At 64.4% G+C, this 26,178-nt stretch overlaps 1 protein-coding gene across 3 annotated transcripts in view; it reads right to left on the reverse strand.

Moving 5' to 3' along the window:
* Positions 1 to 3,611: 3,611 nt before the first annotated feature.
* The window catches only part of GALNT9 (polypeptide N-acetylgalactosaminyltransferase 9), a 69,262-nt gene continuing 46,695 nt past the window's right edge, over positions 3,612 to 26,178 (reverse strand). For all 3 annotated transcript variants that reach the window (XM_082699016.1, XM_082699018.1, XM_082699017.1), the window contains 5 exons: positions 12,281 to 12,466; positions 9,485 to 9,622; positions 8,471 to 8,566; positions 6,354 to 6,521; positions 3,612 to 4,554 (listed from right to left, as the gene is read on the reverse strand). In XM_082699016.1, coding sequence (XP_082555142.1) covers positions 4,408 to 4,554; positions 6,354 to 6,521; positions 8,471 to 8,566; positions 9,485 to 9,622; positions 12,281 to 12,466 — 735 coding nt within the window. In that variant the 3' untranslated portion in view covers positions 3,612 to 4,407. The remainder of the gene's footprint in view (positions 4,555 to 6,353; positions 6,522 to 8,470; positions 8,567 to 9,484; positions 9,623 to 12,280; positions 12,467 to 26,178) is intronic.

Consider the following 26,178-nt stretch of genomic DNA (forward strand, 5'->3'; position numbering starts at 1 on the left):
GCCAGGCGCATGCGTGGCCCAGCCCCCCTGTACTCAGCCCCTGGGAGCCGAATCTCACCGGGTTCGGGAAGGGCTATGGGGCTTGTGGGCAGGACCTACCCGCAGGGCTCGGTCAGGTGATGGGTCTCAGCGCACATTTATGCCAGCAGGGGTCCTTCCGGTTGCGGAGCGGGTCTCTGCCCTGGAATCCGGCCCGGTGGTGCCCAGGGCTAAGCTCCCCCAGCCCCTGCCTCCCACCGCCCTGCCCCCCGGCATCCTTCTGGGGTGTGCCTGGGGTGACGGTTCAGCCCTGCTGTCCGCCAGTGCCCAGAGCGCGCTGGGGCAGGACCCACACATCCCGGGCCCCTCCCTGGGCCTGGAGCTGGGTCAGGGACCCCAGCACTGCCTGGGCACCAGGGGGCCTGCGGAGGAGGCTGCGAAGCCCAATGCGCCCGCCCCCCATCGCCCCATCCCCCCATCCCATTTCCTTGTCCTGAGGCCACTGCCGTGGGGGGAGGGGGCGAGCATCCAGGGCCCCAAGCAGTCTTCTTCATCCAGTGAATCTAGGGTCTGGGGCCAGCCCCAGCCAGGCTCTCCTCTCCCCTCCTCCTGCCCCTCCCCTCCCCGCCCCCCTACTCCTCCCGCTCCCCAGCAGCCTCCCCTCCACTCCCTTGCCCTGCTGCATGCTCCCCCCAACCTGCTCCCCCGCCCACTCCCCTGCCCTTCTCTCGGGGACCCCACCCTTGGGCCAGACCCCGGCTTCCCACGGAGTCCATGCGCTCCGTGGGTCTCGACCGTGAACGGAGATTCATGGGAGCCACGAGCATCTTCACGAGACACGATTCAGTTCCGATGCGCGTTATCTGCGTCCAGAGCAAGGAAGCCATGTCTGTGCGCTCCGGCCTCTCGTCAGAAGCCCCTGCCCGGCCGCTGCCCGGCCCGAGCCCGCTGGTCATCAGGTCCCGTTACCAGTGAACCGTTCTAAACGAACACATGGATTTTTCTGAATTCGTGGCAGAGCCCATTTGTGATTGCTTTAGCAGAAGAAGAGGACCTGCTACTAAGTACCATTAAGTCCTACTTGTTTCTATCTCTGCAGTTCGGACATGACTGTCGCTCAGAAAGGGAGAACGCGGTGCGGGGCAGCCAGGCAGGGTGCGGGGGCACCGGTCTGGGACGCAGCGGAACCGAGACGCGCCCCTGGACCTCCCCGGGCCTGCCGCCCAGCCAGCTCGGTCCTCCGAGCCTCTGCTTCCCCGCCTGTAAAATGGACACACGAGTTCTCAGCACTACTTAGGGTCATTTCAAGGAGGAGGTGGGGCTGCAATTTTAAACCTATTTCTCCTCTCTCCTTCCTCCTTCCCCCTCTTCCTCCGCCTTCTTCCCAGAATGCTCTCCGGCACTTTCCCGGCAGGCTGGGAGAGGAGGCTGCCTGGCCGGAGGCCTTCTCTGTCTGCGCCGCCTGTGTCGCGGGGCTGGGAAGAGTCTGTGCGGCGGGGGCTGGGACGCCAGCAGAGGGGTGCTGGTGGCTGTCCCTCTCCGCACCCCCGGCCTGGTGCGTGGCGCGGACCGCTCCCACTGACGAGTGTTTCCACCAACGACCCTGGCCGGCCACCAGCCCGCCACCTGGGGCGCGCCCTCCCCTGCGCCTCGGGACACGCAAATCACGGCAAGAGGGAAGTCAATGATGAGTTTCGAGGGTTGCTTGTCTTTGTTTTCAGTGGAGTTTATTGAATGGTAGGTTCGTATCATTTACTTTGGGTAATAGCTGCATTTCACAACCGGTTCACAAAACTCCTGAAAATGTAAAAATTGACTCTGCCAGGTGGGTCTGGTCCGGCTTGCAGACACCCCCTAGAGGTGACAGGGAGGTCAGAGGGTTTGAGGGGCTGCGTTCACCTCAGGACAGCCCAGGTGGGGCTGTCATGCTGGTGGGGCCCCAGCGGCGTGCGTGTCACCGTGAGTTAGGACAGACGGGGACCTGCACGGGTGGGGACGCCCACCTGCCACGGCCCCGCCACGCGGTGACCACAAAACCGGGCAGGGCCGTGTCCACAGCGCGACCTGGCGGGAGCTGCTTTGGCGGGATGGGCCTCTGGATTGAGTTATGCCCCCGGATCCCCGGGTGGTTCTTCTGGAAAAGGGCTGCTCCCGAGGCGGTCAGGGCTGGAGGAGCTCCGTGACACCGACCGTGCCTCGTGAAGAAGGCGGCTTTGTCCGTCGTGGTCGACAGAGCCCTCCGCTCCCCCACCCGCCCCCCAGGGACCCGCGTCCCCAGAGCTGGGTGCCGGCCAGGACCCGACAGCCACCAGGCTTCCAGGACGTGCTTGTCTCCCAGAAGGACGGGAGGTTTGTGGAGAGGCCCCCGTCTTCTGTGAGGCTGCAGGGCCACAACCGGTGGCTTGGATGGGACTGTCCGTTTGCCTAACGAATCGTGGCACCGTGAGTTTTATACTTTGAGCGGCGACAGTGTCCTATTTTAAACCACGGGCAACCCGCTTCACGTGCCAATGGCTGTGACGTGTCTCACCTTCACTTGGAAACTCCTGGATTGTTGTGTCCTCGGGTCTTCGGTGAGAGATGGACTCTGGCCAGCTGTTTGCCTCCACGTGAAATAGAGCAGGGCTTTGGGGGGACTTGGGTTGGAGCTGGGAGAGTTCTCTGGGGAGAAGCTGGGCCTGGTCAGGGCTTCCCCAGCGGCAGGAAGCAGGGCACCGGACCCCAGGAAGAAGCAGGGGAGGAGGGGCTGGTGAGGGAGGGTGCCCAGGGGGTAGGGCGCAGGGGGAGGGGTCTCGGATGAGGGAGAGTGAGGTGCAGACTGTCTCTGCGAGGCCAGAGAACGGCGAATGCATGACCCACACACCTCTCTGACCCCAAGAGTAGGTCAGAGCCTGCACCTTCCCCAGAGACTCTGACCCTGGGAGGGGAAGGGCAGCTGCGGCCCCAGGTCTGAGACCCCCGGCACCCCCAGAATGCCCTCGTCTTTGGAAAGAGCCACGGTGTGGGTGACGGTTGTGATGTTTTGCTTGGGGAGGCAGCCGGGTGCCCTGCCCCCCCGGAAGGTGGGCGGCCTGGCCCCAGCAGGACGACGAGAGGTGAATCCCACGTGTCCTCGGCGTGAAGCCCTCTTGCCCAGTCACCCTGGCAGCTGGCTCCAGACGACTCGACAAGAATGGGGAGTCACAGATGGGGCCACAGGTTCTCCCCTGGGTGACCCCTGAAGGGCATCGGGGACCCACACTGGGGGGACTGGGCGGTTTGGTTTGCGGAAGCTTGGCATCTGCTGGGTGAGCCAGGTCAGCCTGGAGGTCCTGCTGCTGGACAGCCCGGGACTTCCACCCAGAGTTAGGGAGCAGCGAGGTGCCACAGGCCTCGGGGTACAGCCAGTAGGGGGTGCTGGTCCTATCAGGGAGCAGCTAGTGTCCGCGCACACAGAGTCTGATGGGGGACGGGGACAGGCGCAACTGTGTCCAGCTTCCCTCCCAGGGCCCTGCAGTGTTCACTGCAATCATGGAGCATGGTCCTGCCCAGAGATGACGGTCCTGTCATCTCGGAGCCCCGGGACAGCCTCTGTGCTCCTGCCCTGGAGCAAGAAGGCTGTGCCTGCCAATGCATGAACACGTGTGTGTGGCTATGTGCCAATAAAACTTTATTTAGAAAAACAGGCACAGGGCCGTGGGTCATCATTGGCTGAGCCCTGCCTCAGAGCAACGAGGGAAGGCTCCTGGCCCCGGGCGAGACACTGCAACAGGGGCCCCGACCCCGGTTGACCCAGCAGCTGGGACTCCTGCGGACGGGACGAGCTCTGTCCCATTAGCTCTGCGCTGCGCTGGACCGAAGCAGCACAGTCTCCTTGTCTCCCCAGCCGGGGGCTTCGTGGGGACCACGGTGCCACGGCTCCCGGCTCCCGCTCCCCAGCCTCGGCGAGAGCACTGCTCTGCTCTCCTGGGTCTTGCCCTAGATGACCAGAAGAGGGAAGGGGCCACAGTTCTGCCTGGAGCGGACGGGAGCTCGGCCGCCCTCTGAGTTCACGGGGGTCATTTCCGTGAGGGGGGAATGGACAGGGGGCTCAGCACATGCACAGTTGGCCGTCCCGGCGGCCTGGACAGGAATACCGTAGAAAAGGCACGTGATTTGGAGCTGGAGTTGGCTTCAGGGTCTGTGCTCCTGGAGGGGTGGCCAGTCCCTGGCCTCTGCCTCCGGAGGGCACAGGGAGGTCCCCGCTGTCCCAGGGTCATGGCCTGCGGGCAGCCGAGGCGAGGTCCCGGCCGGGGATGGGCAGGGCATGGCCGGGGCCCTTTGGGTTCCGGTGGCGCGGCAGGCGGGAGGGGCCTGAGTCCCAACACCCGGCCCAGCCGGGGAGCCCGCCGCCTTCCCCAGGTGCTCAGGGTCTGCGTCAGGGAGGGGTGTGGGGTGGAGGGCTGGGGGTCAGTGCCGCCCGTGCTTGATCCAGTTCCTGATGGTCCACTTCTGCCCCGAACACCTCTGCACCACCAGCCGCAGCCCGAAGTTGGCGTCCTTGGACATTTCCACCTCCAGGCACCTGCCGGTGTCCCGGCTCACGATGGGGCCGCTCTGCAGGGAGGTGCCCCAAGTCAGCACGGACGCCCAGGGCTCCCGTCCTGAGAGCATCTCGGGAGCGGGGGTGATGACAAGCCTCACGCAGGTCACGGCACGACCGTCACCCGAGACTCGGGGGATGGTCCTCATCTCTCTGCCCCCTTCTGGTTTTTCTGTTCCCCCTGGTTCCTCTGCCTCCTGGCCCTCTGTCTGTCTCCTCCTGTCCGTCTGTCCTCAGGCATCTCCATCCCATTACCCATGTCACCTGCCTTGTTCCTGGGGAGTGACTAACACGAGATGGGGCCCCTCAGATGGAGGGCTCCCCCCTGGGAGGTAGAGGAGGTGCTTCCTGCCTCCTGTCATGTCCAATTTGCCCCCTGGACACCCCTGCAGACCCCCTGGTCCCCCAGACTCTGGCCCAAGCCTGAGGACCCCACGACGGTACACTATACACTCTCCATTCTTTTTCAAACAGGTCCTTCTCGCTGTCTCGACCCCAGCCGGGCCTCCTGGGGACCTCTGACCCTTACAGGCTGTGTGTGCATCCATGACAGCTCGTTCCACAGCCTCTCCTGCAGCCAGAAACCCCCAGACCCCAACACGGAGGGCAGGGTCGCCCGACAGTGTTTATCTGTCATGAGTCTGCTTGGTGGGACCAATGGCAGAGAGTGTGTGGGGATGAAATTGGGGGACAGAGACAGACATGTCTCCCAGAAGACACCTGCTGCCGATGGCGGGGAAGGCAGGAGCTCAGGGCGTGGGCCGGATGGTCGGGGGAGACTGGAAGGGGCTCCCTCGGTCTCAGAGTCCCAAGAGCCTTGCAACAGAGTACCATGGGCGGAGAGTTCTAGACAAGCAGGTCAGACACACCGAGTCCACACCCCAAACCCGGCAATGTGACCTTAGGGTCTGAGCAGCCGTGACTGGACAGTGAGGTCACACCGGAGCAGGTGGCCCTCCTCCCCTGTGGCTGTCCTCGCCAGGGGAGACATGTGGAGACAGGGAGGGGACGCAGCAGGGGGCGGGAGGAGGGACAGGGCCTGGGGAGGCCGGAGAGGCAGAAGGGTAGACACCGGGTTTCACACGGAACTCCGGCTGCGTGAAGACGCGGGAGCGTGCGTGTCTGCGGTCATGCGCTGCAGCAGCCCCGTGAGGCAGCGGGCATTTCGGACCCAAGTGGGCTTTAGGGAGAGGGGTCGGGTGCTGCTCAGGGCTGGAGGGAGATGGGGGCTCCAGGCGAGGTCATGCGAGGACGTGTCCTTGGCTGACCTGGGGGGGGTCACACGGGAGGCCATACCACGGAGCTTGAGCCGGTGGAGGCGACGTCCGGTCACCCAGAGAAGGGTGTGTGGTACGGGGGGGGGGCGCCGTGCGGTGGGGGGGGGCTGCGGAGGGGCCGCCGGCAGGAAGGCCAGCCGCACAGAAGGACAGGCAGGAGGCCGCCCACCGGCAGCCCAGAGCCAGCGGGGCTGGGAGGCGCAGGAGGCCCCTCCCTGGGCGCGGGCGGCACCCTAGGGATCAGGGTGCGGTTCCCACGCAGACGCCCCCACCTGCCACAGGGGCCGCTGGAGTCTCTGCTCTGGGGCTGGGTCTGCTCACCCCTCGTGCCCACCGCCCCAGGGCCCGGCAGGGGCTGGTTCCAGCGGAGCTCCGCCGGCAGCCGCTACGAGGCCGTCTGGGGGTCGCCCACACCCCGTGCCTTCCATCTAAACCCCGTCCCCGGCGGCCCGAGGAGGCAGGAGCGTGGGGCCGCCCCAGCGCTGTGCCCGGACCGGCGGGCCCCTCCCCACGGCGGGCCCCGCAGCCCCGCTGACCTGGGTGAAGTCCCACAGCCGCTGCGCGGGCCGGGCCACGTCCTCGCACTTCTTCAGGGCGGGCGCGCGGGTCCTGCCCTCGTCCACCAGGCACTTGGAGTCGGGCAGGAAGGCGGTGGAGCCCAGGGGGCCCAGCTGCAGCAGCCCCTCCGCGCTGTACCGCACCAGCTGGGAGAGGATGTGGCGGCCCAGGGTCAGGGAACGGAGGCGGGGGGCACCCCCGGCCGCCAGCCCGGGCTCCGGAGCTTCCTTGGGGAGGCCCAGGCCCAGGGGGAGTGGGGAGGGCGCACGGGGAGCCCACCTGCGACGCCCCCCAGACCGCCCTGCTCCCCCGGCCCCTGCCTTCCCCCAGGGTCCCCCAGCAGCACTGCCTTAACCTCCTTTCCAGAACTTTCCTCGGACCCCAGTTGCTGGAGAGAGAATTTCACACCCCCCTAAGGTGCTCCCTCACACAACCACGAGGTGAGCACTTATTTCCACGAGGGGAGCAGCCCCAAGGCCACGCACGCCTGGGTCCTACTTCACGTTTGCAAAACACCATGGGAAGAGCCAGCGAATGCTCAGGAAGAAAACCGGCCCTAGAGGCCCTGCCACGCCAGCTGCGCGGCCTGGGGCAAGCCACGTGACCCCTCCCTGCCGGGCAGCAGGCGGTCCCGAGGGCACCTGCCCGGCGGTGATGGTGGGGATCCAGGAGACGTGACCCAGAGGCGCTCTAGAGTAGCGTGGGCTTGTCCTCACCTCACCCCTGCCCCTCCTGGCCCTCCTCTTCCCTCCGTCCAAGCACGTGCGCACACACACGTGTGCACACACGCCCGTGCGGCCAGTGTGTGCACGGCGGCTCCGCACCGAAGGCTGGGTGTTCCCACACAAGCCGCCACGCTGCCTCCCACCCTGCATGCCCCGCAGCGGGGACTTGGGCCCCGCAGGAAGGCTGGGGGTCCGCCGCCCCCCTGGATCTCTGTGGGGAGCGTGGGAGCAGCGAAGCGCCGCCGACTCCCGAGGCTGCGCGTCTGGCTCTCCTGGGGTGCACGCCCTCAGAACCGGGCGGCCTGCGCGGAGGCCACGCGGGGAGGGTCTGAGGCCCCCCGAGCTGAGGGCCAGCGCGCTCGCCGGCCGGGGGAGCGCAGGTCAGGGCTGCTGGAGCCGAGACTGCACACGTGTGAGCCCTGTGCAGAGGGGTCTCCCAGGGCACGTGGTGTGCGGCATCTCTCCTCGGGCTGCGGGACTCTGGGGGAACCTCCGTCTGCCGGGTCACCTCCTGCGACTGCTTGCTGGTGTGTTCAGAGGACCCGGCGGGACGGGGCCTCTCGTGTGGGCTGCGGCCCTGGAATCGTCCATGGCCTCTGACAAGCCTGGTGGGTTTCCTCCCAGAGGCCACGTTTGACTGCGATGGGTGATGGGTGATTCTGTCTTTGTCAACGTGGAAGCCGCCCAGCCGGGGTCCTGGGACGAGGCGCGGGAGGTGGGGGCACACCCTCCGCCCCAGCCTCACAGGCTAAGTGCCCGAGATGCACCGCCAGGCGGGCGGTGTGGACGGGGCAGCTCCTCGATGCCCGGGCCTGGCACAGGTCCCCGCGGGTTTCCGCTGGAGGGACGTGCGTGAGTGAGGCTCAGACCCTCAGAGTGCTTGGGGCCGAGCGAAGATCACTTGGGGAAAGCCCTCTGGGGCTTAATCGAAACCACACCAGCGCTCCTTCTGGAGAAGTGCTGTCTTTACCAGCCGGGATTCGCGGGGACCAGAGTCCTAATCTGCCCCTGGGCCATCTGGTTCTCTAGGAGGCCTGGTGTCTGGACGTGGGTGTAGACCTTTCTAAAGCCCCCATCCCCGGGGAGGGCCTCAGCGGTAAGAACCAGGGCTGACCCTTCTTCTAGGCAGCGCTTCTGGTTCCGTCCACGGGGTGGCAAACGTGTTCTTCCCACACGACCCACTGTGACCTACACGACAGCCCTGACGGCTTTTCACCCCAGCTGCTGGACTGGATGGAGGCAAGCAATGTGCCGTGCCTGCCCGAGGCCTGCCGGGCCCCAGAAGCCCTGCTCTTAGTCCCCCCGGGGCGGGGCCTGCCCGAGGGTCCCCACGGCACCCCGAGAGCCCACTCACAGCCTGGCGCGCCTACCTGGGAGGACATCCCGTGGCAGGGGTAGAGGATAGCGCGGTCATCGTCTTCCGCTCCCTGGTCCAGGCAGTAGCCGCTGGCTTTGCTGTTTCTCACCTACAGCCAGAAACCGAGGGAGAAACCCCATGGTGGGGGTTCCCCAAGGTCAGGGCAAGGCCACCCCATCCCCATTCAGGGACAGAGGGCCCGGCTGGGCGGCCGGCGCCTCAGGAAGGTGTGCGCTGTAGTCCCGGCCAGCCAGGACTGTCCACCCCGGGACCCCGTTCATCAGCCTCCCGCTGAGCGCTAGCCCGGGGCCGGCGTGCTCGCATCGGGGCTGGGCTCCCCAGACAGCTGGAGCCCCGAGGGAAGGGAGGTCGCCCCCCCACAGCACAGACCAGGGTGACAATGTGTGTGGGGGGCACAGCACCCTCTTGCCAGCTTCAAAGAGACCTGTGTGTGTAGTCGTGCACGCGAGGGGGGTGTGACGTGCGCGTGTCTGTGCGGCTGCTGTCTCCGCGTCCGCGTGTGCGTGCTGTTTGCACTTACACGCACGCACTGTGCCTTCCAAACACAATGGTTCACGTGAGTGTGTCGGTGTGTCTGGTAAAGGAGCACATGCTCACACGGCAGCCAGTCTGGACGAGGGTGTCTGCACGTCTCTGTGGGCCCAGGAGGTGGGCTTGTGCACGAGTGAGCTCTATCAGAAACCATGCACACGCAGAGTTTCATGTGAACGTGCACTTGTACACATGTGTACAGACTCTAGTGTATGTATACGAATCCACGTGTGCACGTGTGAACATGTGGGCACACTCATGCGAGGATTTGCGCACACCTATGTGCGAATGCGCGTACGTATCTCTGCATCTACTAGCGTGTGCTTCTGTGTGCACGTACACGGGTGGGTCTGGGCTCATCCTCTGCTAGGCACCAGGTATGCATGAATGTGCCACGCCCATGCCCGCTGCCATCCTATGCCCAGGAACCCTTATGTGGGTGCGGGTCGTGGGGCCCTCCCGGCGGAGGCGGTACCTCTCCGTACGTGAGGGTGTCGTTGTAGGTCCTCATCTCCGGGTATACGTTCTCCAGGTACCACTTGAAGCTGCGGCATTTCAGCCGCTGGCGCAGGGCCAGCCGCTCAGACACGTCCCCGAAGTCCACCCCTGGGTTCTGTGAGCGGAAGCAAGGCAGGAAGGGAGTTGGTGTGGAGAAGTGCCCACGACCCAGGTCTCTGCTCAAGATGGGGGAGCCCCAGGCCCTGAAAGCAGCCCATCCCTCAGGGTGTGATTGGGGTGGCCTCCTGCCTCCTCGCCCCAGGGACCCTTGAAGTCCGGGCAAGGGTGCTCCGGGTGCTCCGGCGGGGAAGGGCCTGCTTCTCCAGCCTGCTGGCCGTGCCCCAACCCAGACAGATTGTCCCTGGCTGTGGGCTGGCTCGTCCACAACCTGCAGACTCCAAACAAAAGACTTGCCCTTGGCCCACCCCAGGGCAGGGAAGGTGGTGACCTCCAAAGTCTTGGAGCATCCCGCGTGGTTAGACTGTGGTTGTCTACTGGGGTCTGGGTCTGAGAGCCCCGGCTGCAGGGTGATGTATGGGGGGCTTTGGGCCGTGGTGGGCTCTCTGCTTGACTTCTTCAGGGGCTAGAGACTAAGGCCAGCCCTGTGGGAGGCTGGCCATGTGTGCATGGAGAAACAGAGGCTCGGTGGGTGTCCCTGGTTGGCGACATGCTGTGTGCACAGTGTCACACGGCATCACCGTGAGTGGTAAGTGCTGTCTGTCCAACCCCCGGGAGTCTGTATCCCTCACTCAAGAACCCGTAACCCTGAGCACAACAGCTTTGCTGAGTTCTGGGTCCTTCTAGCCCAACACTGAAACTGAGGTGGTCTCCCTGAGGAGCTGGCAGGCACCAAGTCCTTTGCGGGTGTGAGTGGGCTTGAGCAAGCGCCTTCCCCTGGCCAGTAGGCCCGGGGCTCCCCTATCAGCCGTGGAAGGCGTGCTGCCCTGGGGGGCCCCCTCCCTCATCTGTGTGGTGGGCGTGGCCACAGAGGAGCCCCTCCCAGCCTCCCCTCGAGTGTCGGGTGAGCCGTGGGTGTGGAGGGCCCCCAGAGGGCCCTGAGAATGTGATGTGGGAGCGCGTCTGCTGGGTTCTGCCTCCGAGCCGGTGGCCCCTCCCCCACACGAGGCCTGCACCCGGGTTCCCTCTTGAGTAGTAACGGGCACATTTCGGAATCAGTCCCCTTGGTGGACAATGAGGCTGTACGAGAGATGGTGAGCCCTCCTGTGTCTGATCCACGTGCACGTGTTTCCATCCAGTCCTCATCGGCCAGAAACTGCCGCGTGAGGGGCCCGTGCGGAAGGAGGTCAGGCTTGAGCAGCCGCTGGTCCCTCCTCAGGGGGACGGTGTGAGCCGGCGGCCCCGCCGGGGGTGTGGTGAGCCGGCTTAGGAGGCGCAGAGAGAAAAGCACAGAACAGACATGAGGGCTGTTTCTGTGGCTTCTGCACGTGTCTGAGGCTCCGCATGTCGACAGGTGAGCGCACGGGCACCGACGCGCAGGTGTGCGCAGGGTCTGACAAGGTGAGCTCTTACCGGGGCTGACCCAGAAGTCAGTTCCAGCACGGGCGCAGCGGGGTAGCTGGAGCCTGGCACCCGCCCGTCCCCGGGAAGCAGCATGTGCGTGAGGGCTGGTGGCGGCGTGGGTGCGGGGGGGCACCCCACATAAGGGGCCGCCTCTCAGCACCTGCCCTCATTACTGTCACGGGGTCGGGGAGCCCATCTTTTAGGTTCCCAAGAAAAACCAGAATACGGGCTGTCTTTGGGAAATCAGTTGATCACCAAGTAAAGCAAAAGCCCAAACAGCAACCCCTAACTAGGTGTGGCTCGAAACTGCATGGACCAAAACCAAAGGCACAGGGAGCACCCTGGCGTCTGCGGCAGGTGGGGGGGTCCACCGACGGTGGCCATGCACACCCCGGAATGCGAGTGGGTCACAGAACGAAAGAAGCGAGGACGCAGAGACCGACCCTGAGGACCCGGGGCTCAGCGAAGACGCTGGACACAATAGGGGCGACGCTGTAGGGATCCGTCTACGGGCCGCGTCCAGAACGGGCACATCCAAAGACAGAGCAGGCTGCTGGCTGCTGAGGCCTGGGAGTGGGCGAACCGGGAGCCAGCCGCTCCTTGCACACAGCAGCGCTTTCTGGGGTGGTCTTTGGAACAAGGTAATGTCCACGGCTGTCCGGCTCGCGCGTGCTCAGTGTTAGGGACCACGCGCTTTGAAAAGGCCCAAGTGGCAGACTTTCTTTCACATGTATTGGCCGCAAAACCCAAGGAGACCCCCGCACCACGTGCGGGCTGACCGGCGGGCAGCTGGGGCTGCGCGAGGCCCCAGGACCAGCTGCGTGGGGGGCGCCCTCCCTCGCCCACACATTTGTGGGTGCGTTTCTAGGTGGATGGGGGCAGCACGAAGTGCAGCGAGCTGGGAAGAGCCAACCCTCACTTCCAGCCATCGGCAGTGCCTTGTTCCAGGGCAAACATTCACCAAAAATCGTGGGGCACCTAACGGCTGGGCCCACAGTCCGGGAGCCCTGTCCTAGACCGGGCCCACTCCCGGCAGGGGCAGGGGGGACCCCAGGCTGCCTGCCATGCGCCTGCTCTCTGGCAGGCTCAGCTGTGCCCAGGCCCCAACCCCTCCAGCTCTCCGAGCCCCCAGCTCTGTGCGCCTTGGCCCCGCCCTCTCTCCCCCCAGCCCCGCCCCCTGCCCTAGGCCCCACCCTCTCTCCCCAGTCCCGCCCCTCTCCCCCTCTGCCCCGCCCCCTCCTGCCCAGCGTACTGTCATAGGGATGTTCCAGGCCATGTACACGTGGGACTTGAAGCTGTCCATCCACACCTCGGCTGCCCGCAGGGCGTTGCGCTTGGCATAGTAGTCGATGTCATTGTTGTAGGGCTTCTTGGTGCGCTCGATGTGGGCCACGCGGGAGCAGGGCAGCACCTCCATACTCCCGCCACACTGCCACACCTGTAGGGGGAGACCAGGGCGGCTGGGTGGCCCTCGTCCCTGCTCACAGGCCCCGGGACACGGGTTCCAGAAGGCGCCAGCCTGGGCTTGTTCCAAGGAAGACGGTCCAAGAGGGGCTGTCCAGGGCCTCAGGCTAAGCGCCCCCGAGTCTGGGCACAGGGCTGCCACCCCGCTGGGTTTCCTACCCAATTCCACCTCCACCCCAGCCCCAGGCCTGCTCGGTGCACGGGCCTGGTCCCAGGGGCTTCCACACCAGCAGCTGCCCCCTGCCAAACAAACCGCAGTCTAGTTTAAAAAGCGTGCGTCAGCCTCGCCACCCACCGCGATGCAGCACGCACCACAGAACCCTGCCTCAAGCACCCTTACAGCTGCTCCCTCAACTACAGAACCCCCTGAAGAGCCTCACCCGTGATGCCCTCGACGCGTGCCCTCGTCTGTCTTGTCTCAGCGTCACCCGTGATGCCCTCGACGCATGCCCTCATCTGTCTTGTCTCAGCGCGCTGCCTGGCCTTCCTGATGCCTTTCCAGGCTGCCTCTCCTCACCACAGAGCCCTGTCCTTGTTCAGGCACAAGGACAGCGGACCCCCACCTCCTCCCTCGCCTGACGTCACCTTCAGGAAGTGGAGGAAGGAGGGGGAACCCCACAGCTGAGGACTGGGGGCCCCTGATGTCACCCACAGCCGGACCGCGTCACGTCTGGGCAGGTCGGATGCCCTGCATGTCGGGGGCAGGCTATGGGATCCTCACGGTCTGGGCTCCCAGAGGCAGGAATTCCCAGCACGCAGTCACCACCATCTCTCCCTGCTGGGCTCCCAGCCTGCCCGCACCGCCCCTCTGCAGCCCGTGCAGAGCCCAGGGCACAGCTCCTTCACGATGCTGGTGCAGACCCTGCCCCTGGGACAAGGGCGTGGGCTCAAGTTTGCTTCTTTGTGTTGAGCGAGGGGATGAGCGGCCGGCCCTGTGTCCTGCTTCCACAGCCTGGGCCAGGAGGACGTGGAGGGGGCACTTACACCACTTCTGCTCACACGCCTCCGGCTGGACTGCCAGGACGCTGGGAACCCAGGTGCACATGCGGTGAGCCAGGACTCTTCCAGAAGGCCGGCATGGAGGTGCAGGGACGGTGCCGTGCTTCCTGCACGCTCCTACGGCGGCCGCCGCCTCCATCTCTGGAGGGACCGCCACGCCCCCGCTGCTGTTCCTGCCGCCGGCCCTGTGCCCCCGGGGCTCCCGGGCTCTCCTGCCTCGCCACTCTCTCTCCCTCCCCTGCTGTGCCCTCCCTTGATTTCTGCGCCAGGCTGCCCACAAGGCTTTTTGCTCAGATGCCGCCCTTCGTGGCGCCCTCCGCACCCTCTGAAGCTGCAGCCCCGCGGGGCTCCTGGCTCCCTGGTCAGTCCTTCCCACTAGTGTGTGAGCTTCAGGACCACCCCACCTGCCACTCTCAGAACACAACTTGTACCACGGCCGGGGCTCAGGGAACGGTTGTTCAATGAACGGTCGGGATGGCTGGACGGGCCTTGCCGCATCTGGCTCCGTGGCTTCCAGCTTTAGTCACGTGAGGACGGCTCATGTGGGCTCTGTGGGGAGTTCAGGGCCCTTCCGCTCCCCACGACTTTGTTGGGTGAAACTGGCCTCGGAGGGCGGGAAGGGTGCCGTGGCAGGGCACTGTGCGGCCCCCGAGCCAGGACACCGTGTGCAGGAAGTGAGTAGGCGAGCTCTGGCCGGGGGTTCTGGGCATGACCCCGCGGGCAACTTCTGGGGGGCAGGAGGTTGGGTAGGGTCGGTGGGGGCATTTCTATGTGGAGGTGCGGGGTCCTGGCTCCAGACCCTGACTCAAGCTGCATGTTCCTGTCCCCCCTGTGGCTAGAGGGGACCTGCCAGACCGTTCTGGCCTTTGAGATAAGGCGGGGCTTTTAGGGAGGCTATGGTTTGTGGACGAGAGGTCCAGGAGGTGGCAGCCGTCTTGTGGCCATGAGGCAGCCCACACGAGGCTCGTGGTCTAGACACCAAGGATGGCCAACGGAAAGCTAGAGCCTATCAGCTGTGAGCTCGGTGAGGGGCCTGGATCCGCACCCCGTCCGGCCTCCGCAGAGGGTTTTCTGTCCCCGCGTTCCCGACACAGGAGGCTGGACGAGGTCGTGCTGCTGGGAGGTGCCGTGGGGGTTAATGTCGTTCTCATTACCGAGGTACTGTGGGGTCATGAGACGGGTCCAAGGTCACACGGCAGCTTCATGGGCGGAGGGGGACAGGGAGCCGGAACTATTGCGTGACCCCCAAAGCTGCCTCTTCACCCAGAACAGAGGGGCAGAGTCGCAGGGGCTGGATGTGACCGTCACACCCATCTTGCGTCCCAACCACTAATTACCTCAATCAGCTTGCTTAATTGGCACCCAAACAGAAACCGCAAACACGAGGGGAGGACCAGGTGTCAGGGCTGCCACAGCTGCTCGGGGAGGGGACGCCCTCGACACCCCCAGATCAGAGCTCCTCCGACGTCGAGCCTGTGTCTGATGGAGGGTTCCGGAGCTGTCCTCCGCCCTTGCAGGCGAGGACTTTTACTGCTTCAAAGCCCGGAAACTGTGAGGGGTCAGCACAGATGCCAGGTAACGGGGCTCAGATGGGCCCCGCTGCCACCGCCGGGTGGTGTGAGCCCGCAGGGCTGGGACGGAGCCCACGGGGGCCTGGCCGTCGCGGTGCCCGCACATCGGGACACACGCAACACCTGAAGCGAGGTGCCCTGTCTCCTGCTTGCTTCTCTGTTCTCTCCGCGCCCCATGATCAAAATGACACTTTCGTGGAGGGCCCCGCTATCTGAAGGCCAGGGCTTCCTGCGCCGGCGCGGAAAGGGCAGACGGGCACCGCGGCGTGGCTCTGCCCTGGCCTGTAGGGCGCTGGGAGGAGGCTGTGCCCGCCGTGAGATGTTTTCTGGACCCCGACTTCCTTTAATTTGCGCGCGGCCGCCCCACAGCCAGGAGCACGGCACCCGCTGCTCAGTGATCCTGCACTTCTCAGGGAGCCCTGCCCGTCCTCACCTGCCCTGAGCTGACCCGAGAAGGGACACCTCGGCCCAAGCTCACAGAGCGGGGCGTCCGGAGAGCTGCAGTCGGCCAGCTGGGGACAGGAGCCCCAGACGTTGCTAGCCGTCAGAATCTGTGGGAGGAATTCAGTATCCTGTAGTCCAAGCCTCACCCCTGACCGGCCACTCAGGCACACCCACACTCACACCCACACTCACATGCACACACGTGCACACTCACCCCTCCCGGCCCTTCCTGTGTCTGTCTCAGCCCCAGCGGGAGCAGCCCTCCTGCCCCTCAGAGTGGACACCCAGGAGGCCACCGGGGCCTCTGCATTCTCTGGGCGGCATGGGAGCCCTGGGCCCCGCTCACCGGCCTCCGGGAACAGAGGCCGCCCTACGTAACAGCACAGCGGTGGCGGGGAGGCTGGAGCTAGGGGGTCGGGGCCTCCTTGGAGACTTGTGACTCTCGAGGCCTTCCGAGCTGGCCCTGTGCAGCATCGCTCTGGTCTCAGCAGGGGGCGGGGCAGTAGGGGTCCCGACGCCCCCGCCCCTGACTCACAGTGGCCCCCACAGGCCTCACCACCTCTCCGGGAAGACCTGATTGGAAATGCTGGTCACAGGCAACCAGCTCTGGCCAAACTGAACTCCTAGGGGTACAGTGGGAGGGGGTTCACGGAAGGGGGGTCCAGGGGAAGCGCAGTTGGTGTTGAAGCTGGGTGGGGGGCAGAGCAGCTCCTGATACTCAGAGCAGCCTGGGCCTGAGAGCAGCACCGTCGGTCAGGCCCCCAGGTCTCCTCCATCAGGATCTGCCCTGTGACCTTGCAGAAAGCAGTGGGAAGGGGTCCAGCCCATGGAGATTGCACTTGGGAGGAAATGCCACACAAAGGCACTGGGGTTTGTAGACCCAGCTGGGCCCGGCACCTTCCCAGCCACTGTGACAGAACGGAAGTCATTGGGCTTCATCCGTGACCTGCCCAAGATCCTCACCTCTTTCTCAGAGGATGTGCAGGTGACACAGAAGGGGCTTTCAGGGACAAAACCCGTCCCTTGCTCTGGGCTGCGCCACCGTGTGTGCAGATACACGCAGCGTCCAAGCCAAGGCTGGGCGGAGTGCGTCTCTGTGCGCCCTGATGTGAGCTCAGGTGGGAAGGACTTTCTGAGCCCTCACTCCCGGCGACACTGAGAGCACGCCATTCACCCTCCTAAGGACACGTCTTTGCCCACGTGCTCCCCCTACTTGTCCATCCGCAACCATTCGTTCACCCAGCCAGCCACCAGCCATCCGTCCACTTCCTGTCCTCCCACGGCCTCCCATCTATCCGTCTACCCATCCGTCCATCCGTCCACCATCTACCCTCCACTTACCACCCCCCATCCATCTGCCTTGGTCCAAACAACCAGGCCGGAAATCCGGGTACGGTGCACGGCTGTGCATGAAGACGGCACACGAGCAGAGAGGAAAGCAAGCCCTGCCTCCCAGCCCAGACCTCCTGGCCAAAGGCTGGCAGCGGGCAGGAACGAGGCATCCGGCCCCCTAGGACATCTCGCCGGTGCAAAGCCACCAGATGCCCGGCCGTCATCTTCCTTTTGGTCGTGCGGAATCTCCCCCCCAACAAACAAACACGGCCTCATACTCAGGAGGAAACTGCGTGTATGATTTCTGCAGATTTTGCATCTGAATCTAATTTCAAAAATCTATACTCTGCTCGATGTCCTTACAGTGTGGGCCCAACCCAGCCGCGGGCCGACGCCTGCCCTCGTCCCCAGGACCCTCACTCTGTAGGAGCAGTCCGGCTTCAGGCCGGACGGACAAGTCCCACCTCCCAGGGCCTAGCTGGGCTCCATCCATCCATTTTTTAGAAGAAAACGTCTCTCTCGGGGATGATCTGTGTATACGCATACATGCCCCGACACAGGTGCTCCCGCGTCCCGTTCCCGGCGCCAGACCCCAGAAGCTTCTGAGCGGGGCCTTCATTCCAAGCTCCCACTGTTTCCCTGAACGTGTCAAATACCCCAAACGAGAAGTTAAAAAAAAAAAAAAAAGATTGCCTTACTTCCAAACGAGTGGCTCTTAAAGTGGGACCCCCAGGCTGGTGGGGGCAGCCTTGCCCGGGGTGCCCTGGAGATGGGGGTGGTCGCCGCTGCAGACCTCCGAATCGGAAACTCTGGGGTGGGCCTGGGCCGGCGGGCTACGTTTTAACAAGGCCTCCGGGGGATTCTGATGTTCCTGGAGTTTGGGGGCAGCTGCGCTAAGGGCCTCCCTCCTCTCCGCCTGGCCTCTGGGTACCCTGGGCGTTGGGCACAGTCCTCTGTTCCATGGACAGTTTCTAGGATGGGGCTGCGTGTCCTTGCACGTTCTGTCCTCCAGCAGGGGTGAGGCCGTGCCTCCTGGGTCGTGCCCCTGCACCGGCCCAAGTCTGAGCCCCCCGTAGCTGGATGAAACAACGGAGGAGCTCTTCCCTGCCTCCCCCAAACACGCGGAAACGGTAGCTACGTCATTTAAAGGCTAAAAGCACACATGGCTCCCCGCCCCGCGGAAGGAGCAGACACAGGCCGGCGAGCGGGGGCTGGAGCTGTGGGGCGCGGGTGCCTGAGCCTCACGGACGGCCGGGGACGGAGTGCGGGGCCCCGCGTGAGGCCTGGGGCGGGGCTGGGCGCCCCGACCGTGACCAGAAGCTGATCCCCGGCGGCAGCCAGACCCGGTGAGACAGGAGGAAGCAGAGGCGCACGGCCCCGGGAACCAGGAGACGCGTGCGACAGCCGGCCGCGGGTCTGGGGGTGAGAGCCAAGTCCCTCGGCTTCACGCCGGGGCCTGCGGGGCCGGCACCAGTAATCCGAGACGTCCACGCAGGGACAGGCAAACACGAAGGTACGATGCCCGTGAGCGCCGGGATCTCAGACGTGCCGAACGCACAAGGAAAGCCCAAGCCCAGAGGAGTCAGCCCCCAACCCCAGATGGGGTTCACGGAGGAGAGGGAACCAGCGGGGCGGGACGTGCGCAGACCGTGAGGCCTTCCAGAGAGGACGGAGGTGGGAACCAGCCACGGGGAGAGGAGAGCACGAGTCAAAACCCACAGTCTACGAGCGGCCGCAGGTCACCAACAGGGACACACGTGCCGCACACATGAAACACACCCTCAGCGCCACGGAAACAGAGGCCCGCACAGTCGTCTGGACAGGGCTGAAGAGAGCACTCGTTCACTGGACATGGGGCTGAGGCGATCACCCAGGACGCAGGGCCCAACAGGGTAGGGTCGGCCCCCCCAGCTATGCGACTGGACCCCCGGGCCATGAGGTCACGTGCCAGGAACCCCGGCATTCTCCGTATTTGCGAAAAGACATCAGCCGTGGTCCACGGCGTCTACCGGGACCCGAGGAGAACACGGGGCAAGGAATGCACGGGCGCGAGGGGGTCAGGGACCCAGACGGTCCCCTGGCCACTCCTGCGGGCGAGCTGACTGCCGGCAAGCTCTCGGGGTGCACAGACAGAGCAGGAGAGGCTCCGTGTTTCTAACGTCCCCGTGAAAGAGAACACAAGATCAGAGCCACGGAAACTCTATGGCGATGACAGGGAAGGACCCACGACGCGGGAGCGAGGGGACAGGTGTGCGTGCCCCGATGGCACTGGGGTTGTGCAAAGGTGGCCCTGCCCGGCAGCGGGGAAGGGTGGCGTGTTTGATGAGTGCGGTGAGAAGCCCGGGGCTGCTACTTTCAAACAACAGAAGGAAAGATCACAGCCTTGCTCGGACAGAACATCCATCCTACGGGGATTCAAGCCTTTACGGTGCAGGAGGGACTGCAGGTGTCAGAGGTGCGGGTGCGGCCGGGCTGCTCAGACAGGCCTCTCCGAGAGGGACGGGGAAGACGCTGAGGACGGGGGACACGTGTGCCGACAGGGTCTCTGTCTGCGAGAGGCCAGCGGCGCAAGGGGCGGACGGGACAGCCTCTGCATCACCCCGCACGGGGCCAGTCTCCCTAAAATCAACGGGAAACAAGGAACGCCGTCAGAACCCACTGGCCAAGGAAGAAACAGACGGTCAACACACGTACGAAACAGGTCCGTGCTCACTAGCAAGTGAAAATACAAATTAAGCCAACAAAGACGTTTCCTTTGTGCCTGCATCTTGGTGGGAAAAGTAACAGTATTTACTTCATTAGAGCCGTGTCCTATTCAGGCCTGGAGACTCCCTCACGCGCCGTGGCTGAGAAGATGTGTACAGAGACGGACACACAGACACAGGGCAGCGGGGACAGGTCGGGGATTTGGGAAGAGCTATCAAATGCCCTGAAAACGGGCATTCCGTCCGGCAGCGATCCTGTCTCCAGATGTCCATCCTGGGGGAGCGGCTGAGCCGTGAAGTGGACACCGGGCACTGACTTCTGTGCGGCTCAAGGTAGCAGAGCCCACGGACGGTCTGGAGCGCGCGCGGGAAGCCCAGGAGCCCTGGGCAGTGAGCCCGGCGCTGTCACAGGCCTGCGACTATGACGGCATCGGGGGGCAGCGTTCCCGCGTGTGCGCGCACATCCGCAGGCGACGCTCCCACATAGGTAAACCGTCTCTGAAAGGACGCCGCCTCTGGGCGCCGGCAGGAACTACCGTGACTTTCCTTCGGTCCTGGTTTGCTTACTTCAGGGTTTTTCTAACAAGAGCTGGTTTTCTGAAGGAGGGGGAACCTGTGCTCAGAAATGCACCGTGTGTCACCACGGTTACAGTCGCTGTGAGCCCCGTTCAGGTGCTGTGAGCTTCCGTTTCACCAAATCCCTGCGAGCCCTGGAGGGCGGTCCTGCCACACCTGCCCGTGACAGACGGAGAAGCTCAGAGAGAGGGCGGCTGGCTGGCCGGCAGAGGGCTCTCTGGAGGGTTTGCCCACCGAGACATCCAAGTGGACGGAGGTGCTCCCCTGGCCCCGAGGTCTGACCCTCTGCTCAGCGGGACCTGGCAGGCAGCAGGGAGTGGACCGTGGACCGTGTCCCGTGGGCTGTGGGGAGCAGGAAGGCACCCTCGCTGTGCTAGGCAGACCCACCTCTTGCAACTAGAGCAAGCCCTTCCTGAAAGCCGCTAGAGCAGGACTTCACTGTCAGCTCCCCACACTCCCCTGTGCTCGCTGCCCACGGAGGAGCATCCAAGACTGGCCCCAAGCGCTCCCTGCACCCCTCTGACGTCCGGCTCTCCCAGCTGGGACACACACTGCTTGGTTTTGGCTTGAACTTTATTAGCCTAACGGAGGCTATGGGTTCATGTCCCCTAATGGCCTCGTGGACTCTCGCATTAGGGGAGGAACTGCTGGCATTTCCACAGTCACAGAAGGGGAGCGTGGCCCTAGGACCACAGAATTACTCCTCTGGGTGGGCCACCTTGCCAAGGACGGGCCAGAAGCAGCGTGGCTGCAAGGTGCATCTGCACCAGAAGGCAGGAGGAAGACCACGGGGTCATGGGGCTGCCTGCGGTCTCTGCCATGAGGGTCACATGCCTGCCAGGCACGCTCCTGCCTCGGGGCCTTTGCACATGCCGCCCTCTGTTGGGAATGCCTTCCCCTCAGCTGCCTGGCTTGCTTCCTCTCCCCTTCACACCTGCTCAGATGTGGCGTTCCTGCCCGGACTATCCCACATAAACCGACAACTGGCCGTCCCTCCCCTGCCCGTGTCTTTCCACAGATGCCACAGATAGCATGCCCTGCGCTGGATACACAGGCCTCGGGTCAGCAGAGACCCTGCGGAATCCTTAGCACCTGGGACTGTCTGGGAGACACCATAAGAAATTGTTCCACAAAAGGACAGCTCGCTTTCCCTCGACGTGTCCCCACCCCAGGCTCTGGCGTCCAGCAGGTCGCAGAGAGGCCCTCTCCCTCCCAGGCGATTCCTGTGCTCATTCACAAGGGCATGGGACCCAGACTTACAGGGTCACCCGCAGCAGCCAATAGGCAGCGAATGAGACAGGCGCAGGCCTGGCCTTCCCGGACCTAGTCCTAGTCCAGCGGGGTGGGCAGGGGGAGGTGTCAGCGAGGGGCCACGGACAGAGCTATGTCACGGGAGGAACATGCTGTGGGGCCGAGAGCTGGGTTTGGAAGCAGCAGGGCTGGAAGGGAACCCTCCAGAGAGAGGCCAGCCGGGCCTGGCTGCGGGAGCGGAGGCCGGGCGGCTGACTGTGCGCCGAGGTGGGCGGGTGTTGGCGGGGAGCCTGTGGATCCCGTTTGGGCTTTGTTCTCAGGGCGTGGGGAGCCCTGGGGCTCTGAGGGCTTGTGTAGGGAGCAGATAAGGGGGACGGGGTGAGGCTTTCAGAGATAACCCCCCCCGCTCCCAGCCGTCAGCATCTCATGGGGACAGTGGCAGGTTCCTGCTCTGGGGACACAGAGGGAGTGTGCTGGTCACCCTGCCCTCGCCCCTCTGTGCCCGTCTTAGGCCCATGGAGGGCGGGTTTTGGGGCAGACCTTGCTCTAAACCTGGGGACAGGGCTGGGGCCCCAGGCTGGTGGCGGGTGCAGGTGAACCACTGTCCCGACCTCACCAGCAGCCAGTGGCGTCCACCGCGTCCCGACTGTGGAGGTGCTGGGGCGGGCGTGACTGGGGACCCCTGCAGCAGGCCTGTCTGCACCTGGGTCCTCCCCACTGGCTCGTGTCATATGTATGTGATTTCCCTCATAAATTATATAATCTATATATAATCTATATGATCTACCTCGTCCGGCTGGGATGTTCCCGTTACCCGGGAAGCTACCTTGAACCCCGCAGCAACAGAAGTAAAAAGGAACACGTATGAACGCACCCGTCCACACGGTTTGTACGTAAAAAACTGCGTAACACACGTGAAGCTGTGCTGTGTGAGCGCACCCACGTCTAGCATCTACGCTGGCGTCTGCTCGTGCGTCTACACTGTACTCGTATCCGTATCCGCTCCGCGTCCACGCCACGTCACCTCCCTCTGCGAACCGGCCCAAGATCCCCCGGCAGCGGCTGCCCCAGAGCCCTCCCCACACCCGGCAGGACCTGCGCAGCCCTGAGTCCAGAGTCCACCATGCAAAGTGGATACCGAGGTGGGGGACGTTCTGGTCCCACCCATGGTCACAGCACCGGGGCCTGAGCACAGCTGGGCACTGGGGTCTCCTCATGCTGACACTCCTCTTCAAAGGTCCCAGAGGGCTCCTGTCCATGCTAACACCGCCTCCCTGCCCCGTCGGCGAGAGCCGCCCTTCCCCCACCTCCCAACACCAACACCAGCAGCGGCTGCTGGCTGTCACCTGCGGGCCGGGGGTGCTCTGCCTTTCTCTGTCACCCACGTGTTTGCCACGCATCAACCCCACTTCTGGACGTCACAGTGCAGACACCCCCTCCCTGCGGTCGCCTCTGCTGGGCGCCCCCTTCCCAGCAGGGCGTCCCTGTGCCACGGTTCCCCAACACGCCGCACTCCGCCTGTCCTCCGGGAGAGCCTCCCTCATGGGACGCAGCTCCTCCCCGTTCCCTGACCTGCCGGATTCTCAGGGACGACGTGCTGTCACGGTGACATCCAGGGACAGCTCCTCCCCGCCCTCCTGCTGGGCTCCGCTCAGCTCCGTCGGGCTGCCAGGGGTCACTATCCGTGCAGGACCTGGTTCCTGGCATCGTGGACCCCTGGTCTTGGGAGAACCACATCACACCGGTGTGGGGAGCTCAGCCTGCCCTCCCCGCTTCCTCTGGGGATGGGTTTGTCCAAGCCCCGGCCCCTGTGTGACCTCACGCCTGGACCTCTGCGCTCTGTTTCTCCCTCCCTGTCCTGTCCCCCAGGCCAGCTTCTGCCCGAACCCGCAGGCCCCTCGGAAGCCACAGCCCTTGCCGGTCCTCCTCGCACCGCAGGCTGACATTCCCTGCCTGGCCCGCTGGGCTGGCTTGACCCCCCTCTACCCCCGGGGAGGGCCCTGGAGGGGGCCTGGAGCAGGGGGGATCCTCAGGGTCGCGCAGACCCTCCTGCCCTCAACCCAGCTGGGCTTGCCTTGGAAGGAGAGAGGGGAGCAGAAAGTTCTAGGAGCGTCCCGCGGCCCTGCACGGACCCCTTGCTGACCCTGCAACCCTAGCTGGATGGGGCCTCCCCAGCACTGTCCCCCGCCCCACCGCTCCCTGGGCTCCCACTCCCCCTACCCAGCCGTAGCCGCAGGGGACAGCCGCAGCCCGGCTCCCTGGCCCCCTTGGAGTCTGCCGCGCGTGCCGATGGCCCCTAGGACCCCCTGTGTGTGTGCGCAGACCCGCGGCGGCCTCCCCGGGGCTCCCAGCCCGGAGCACGGCCCACACTGAGCTCGCTCCCCGGGGCTCCCAGCCCGGAGCACGGCCCACACTGAGCTCGCTCCCCACGCGAGGATGGGGATCGTTAGTGAAGGATCCGCGCTCGATGACCAGCACAGTTGAGAAAAGTCAGCGTACTAAAAAACCTGCCGGCGTAGCCTCCTGCTTCCGTTTCTAACAGGCATGATTGAAGGTTGACTCTAAATTTTCTATTTAAAATTAGTCTGTGTCAGAGAATTAAAGAGAACGGCAAACATTTCTGAAATGCTTCGGAGAATCTGAGGTGTGGTAGACGGTCCAGGGATCGGATACGCTAGAACTTTCCAAGCACCTGGGGTGTGGGGATTTCTGCTGTGATATCAGACCTTCCAAGGGCTCCAGCAGGAGAGTAAACAGATTATACCTGTAAGTGTCATTTTAAAAGATCCAAGGGAATTTAATTAACTCAAGGCAGAAATGGAACTGATTGTTGTTTAACGGCATTTAATCTGTTCAACCCGAGTTAATCAAACATGAATCAGAGGGAAAGGGGAGGTGAGTGTTCTTACCGGATTAGATTTATAACTGTAATCATCGGGGTCCCGAGGTTTAACTCAAGAGCTTAGAGCAAATAGGTTTAGAAACGTGTGACTGCTACAGACTGTGTGGCAAGTTTTCAAGCCCAGCCTTCCTCTCCGCGAGTCAAGACTCCAGAAGCAAAGACAAACAACGCCCCCCGGAAGCCCAAACCAGCCGGAGTGCAGCCCCCCGAGCCCCAGCCAGGCCCCCCACCCTGGCTCTGCTCCTGGGCATTTGCGGGGTGCCGGCGCCCTGCCCCCCACCGGGTGTACCCCTCCGGGGTGGAGCCCAGGGGTCGGCGTTTTAAGGAAGCCTCTGGAGGCTGGAGGTGCAGCCCGGGCCCCCCCCGCCCACTGACAGCCGTCCGGTCGTCTGGTCCCCGAGTCAGAGTCGCAGACCCTCGAGGGCCTCCTGTCCCAGCTGGGCCCCAAGTGAAGTTTAGATTATCGCGGCCGCCGGGCTGTGGCTTCACGGCGCCAAGCACAGCAGGCCCCGAGGTGGACACTGCGGCCCCTGAGAGGGGATCCGGATCCCAAGCCCCACAAGCAGAGCCACTCCACAGTCCAGACCCGCGACCGAGCTAACCAGCAGCGCAGAGGAAGGGGTCTGCGCCCTTGGGGAGAGCGGTGGGGTGGGAAGTGGGGGGCAGGGGCGGGGGTGGAGTCTGGGTCACTGAGGGCCCAGCCCGTCCCCAGAAGCCGCGCTGGTTTTCAGGAGTGACGGCCTGGGCGCTGCAGGTCCTGCGACTGTGGAAAGCCGGCCACCCGGCCTCACCGGGGACACCAGCCTTCGAGCGCGCTGTGCACTCCAAATTAAAACCTGATTCATTACTTTTCAGACTGAAACGCAGCACTGAACTGTTTTTTTCTTGAAGCAGAGGAGAGTCAGAGCCCATGCCAGGCCCCGTGGTGGGGAGGGACCCGGCCTCTGCAGGCACCGGGCTCCGGGGACAGCCGGTGTCTCCATCGCCACAGGGACCTCTCCACCTGCCCAGCTGCTCAGGCCAACTACTAGCAAGGCAGCTCTGACCTCCCTGAGCGCCCACCTCACCCCCAAGCAAAGCCGGGGGGCGCTTCCTCAAGAATGCACCAGACCATGCAGGATCTCACCTCCCCGGTCCTCACCACCTCACCTCTCTGCATCGCTCCAGAAGCCCTCATTCCCTCCACCCTGGAGTCCCAGGGGCCAGAGGAGCCCCAGAAACTCGGAAGCCAAGCCTGTGCTCAGAGCCACCAATGCCTCCTGGCTTCCTCAGAGCAGAAGCTGACCCTCTCCTCCTCCGCCCTTCCCCTCAGCTCCAGCTGTGCATGTGTGTTTGCTTCCGGAGCGCATCAGCATGCTCCTGCCCCAGGGCCTTTGCCCCGGCCATTCTATCTGCCGGAAACACCCTTCCCTTCCCCTGATCATCCAAGCTCCCTCGTGGCACCTGGAGGTCTCTCTATAAATGTCCCTTCTTGGGGGGAGGCTTCCCTGACTGCCACCTCTAAAATACCCCCTCCTCTGCACTCCTGCCCCTCGCTGCCTCCTTTCTCCGTTTGGTGCTTCTCACTAAATGACACACTTTCTCTTCTCACCTCCTCGCTGGAAGGTGAGCTGCAGGGAAACAGGATCTATGCCATCTGTTCCCTCCGTAGCCGGAGGCGGGCGCACAGCCGGTGCTCACAGAGCTGGTAAGTGAGGCTCAGCTCCCTGCAGGCACCATGGGCTCCGGGGAGGAGGGTCTCGCCCAGCGCTGGCAGGGAGCTGGCTCTCTGAGCGCTTCCGATCTCCAAAGCCGCCTGCTCAGATCTGTCAAGTGCTGGTTCTGAGGGCTGTCCGGGCCGCCGCCCCTGAAGGGGACCTGTGTTCCCGCCACCGACATTCCCAAAGGCCTGAGCGACAAAGTGCCC

Source organism: Mustela nivalis, assembly GCF_964662115.1.
Source record: "Mustela nivalis genome assembly, chromosome: 14".
In the NCBI taxonomy this organism is placed as follows: Eukaryota; Metazoa; Chordata; class Mammalia; order Carnivora; family Mustelidae; genus Mustela; species Mustela nivalis.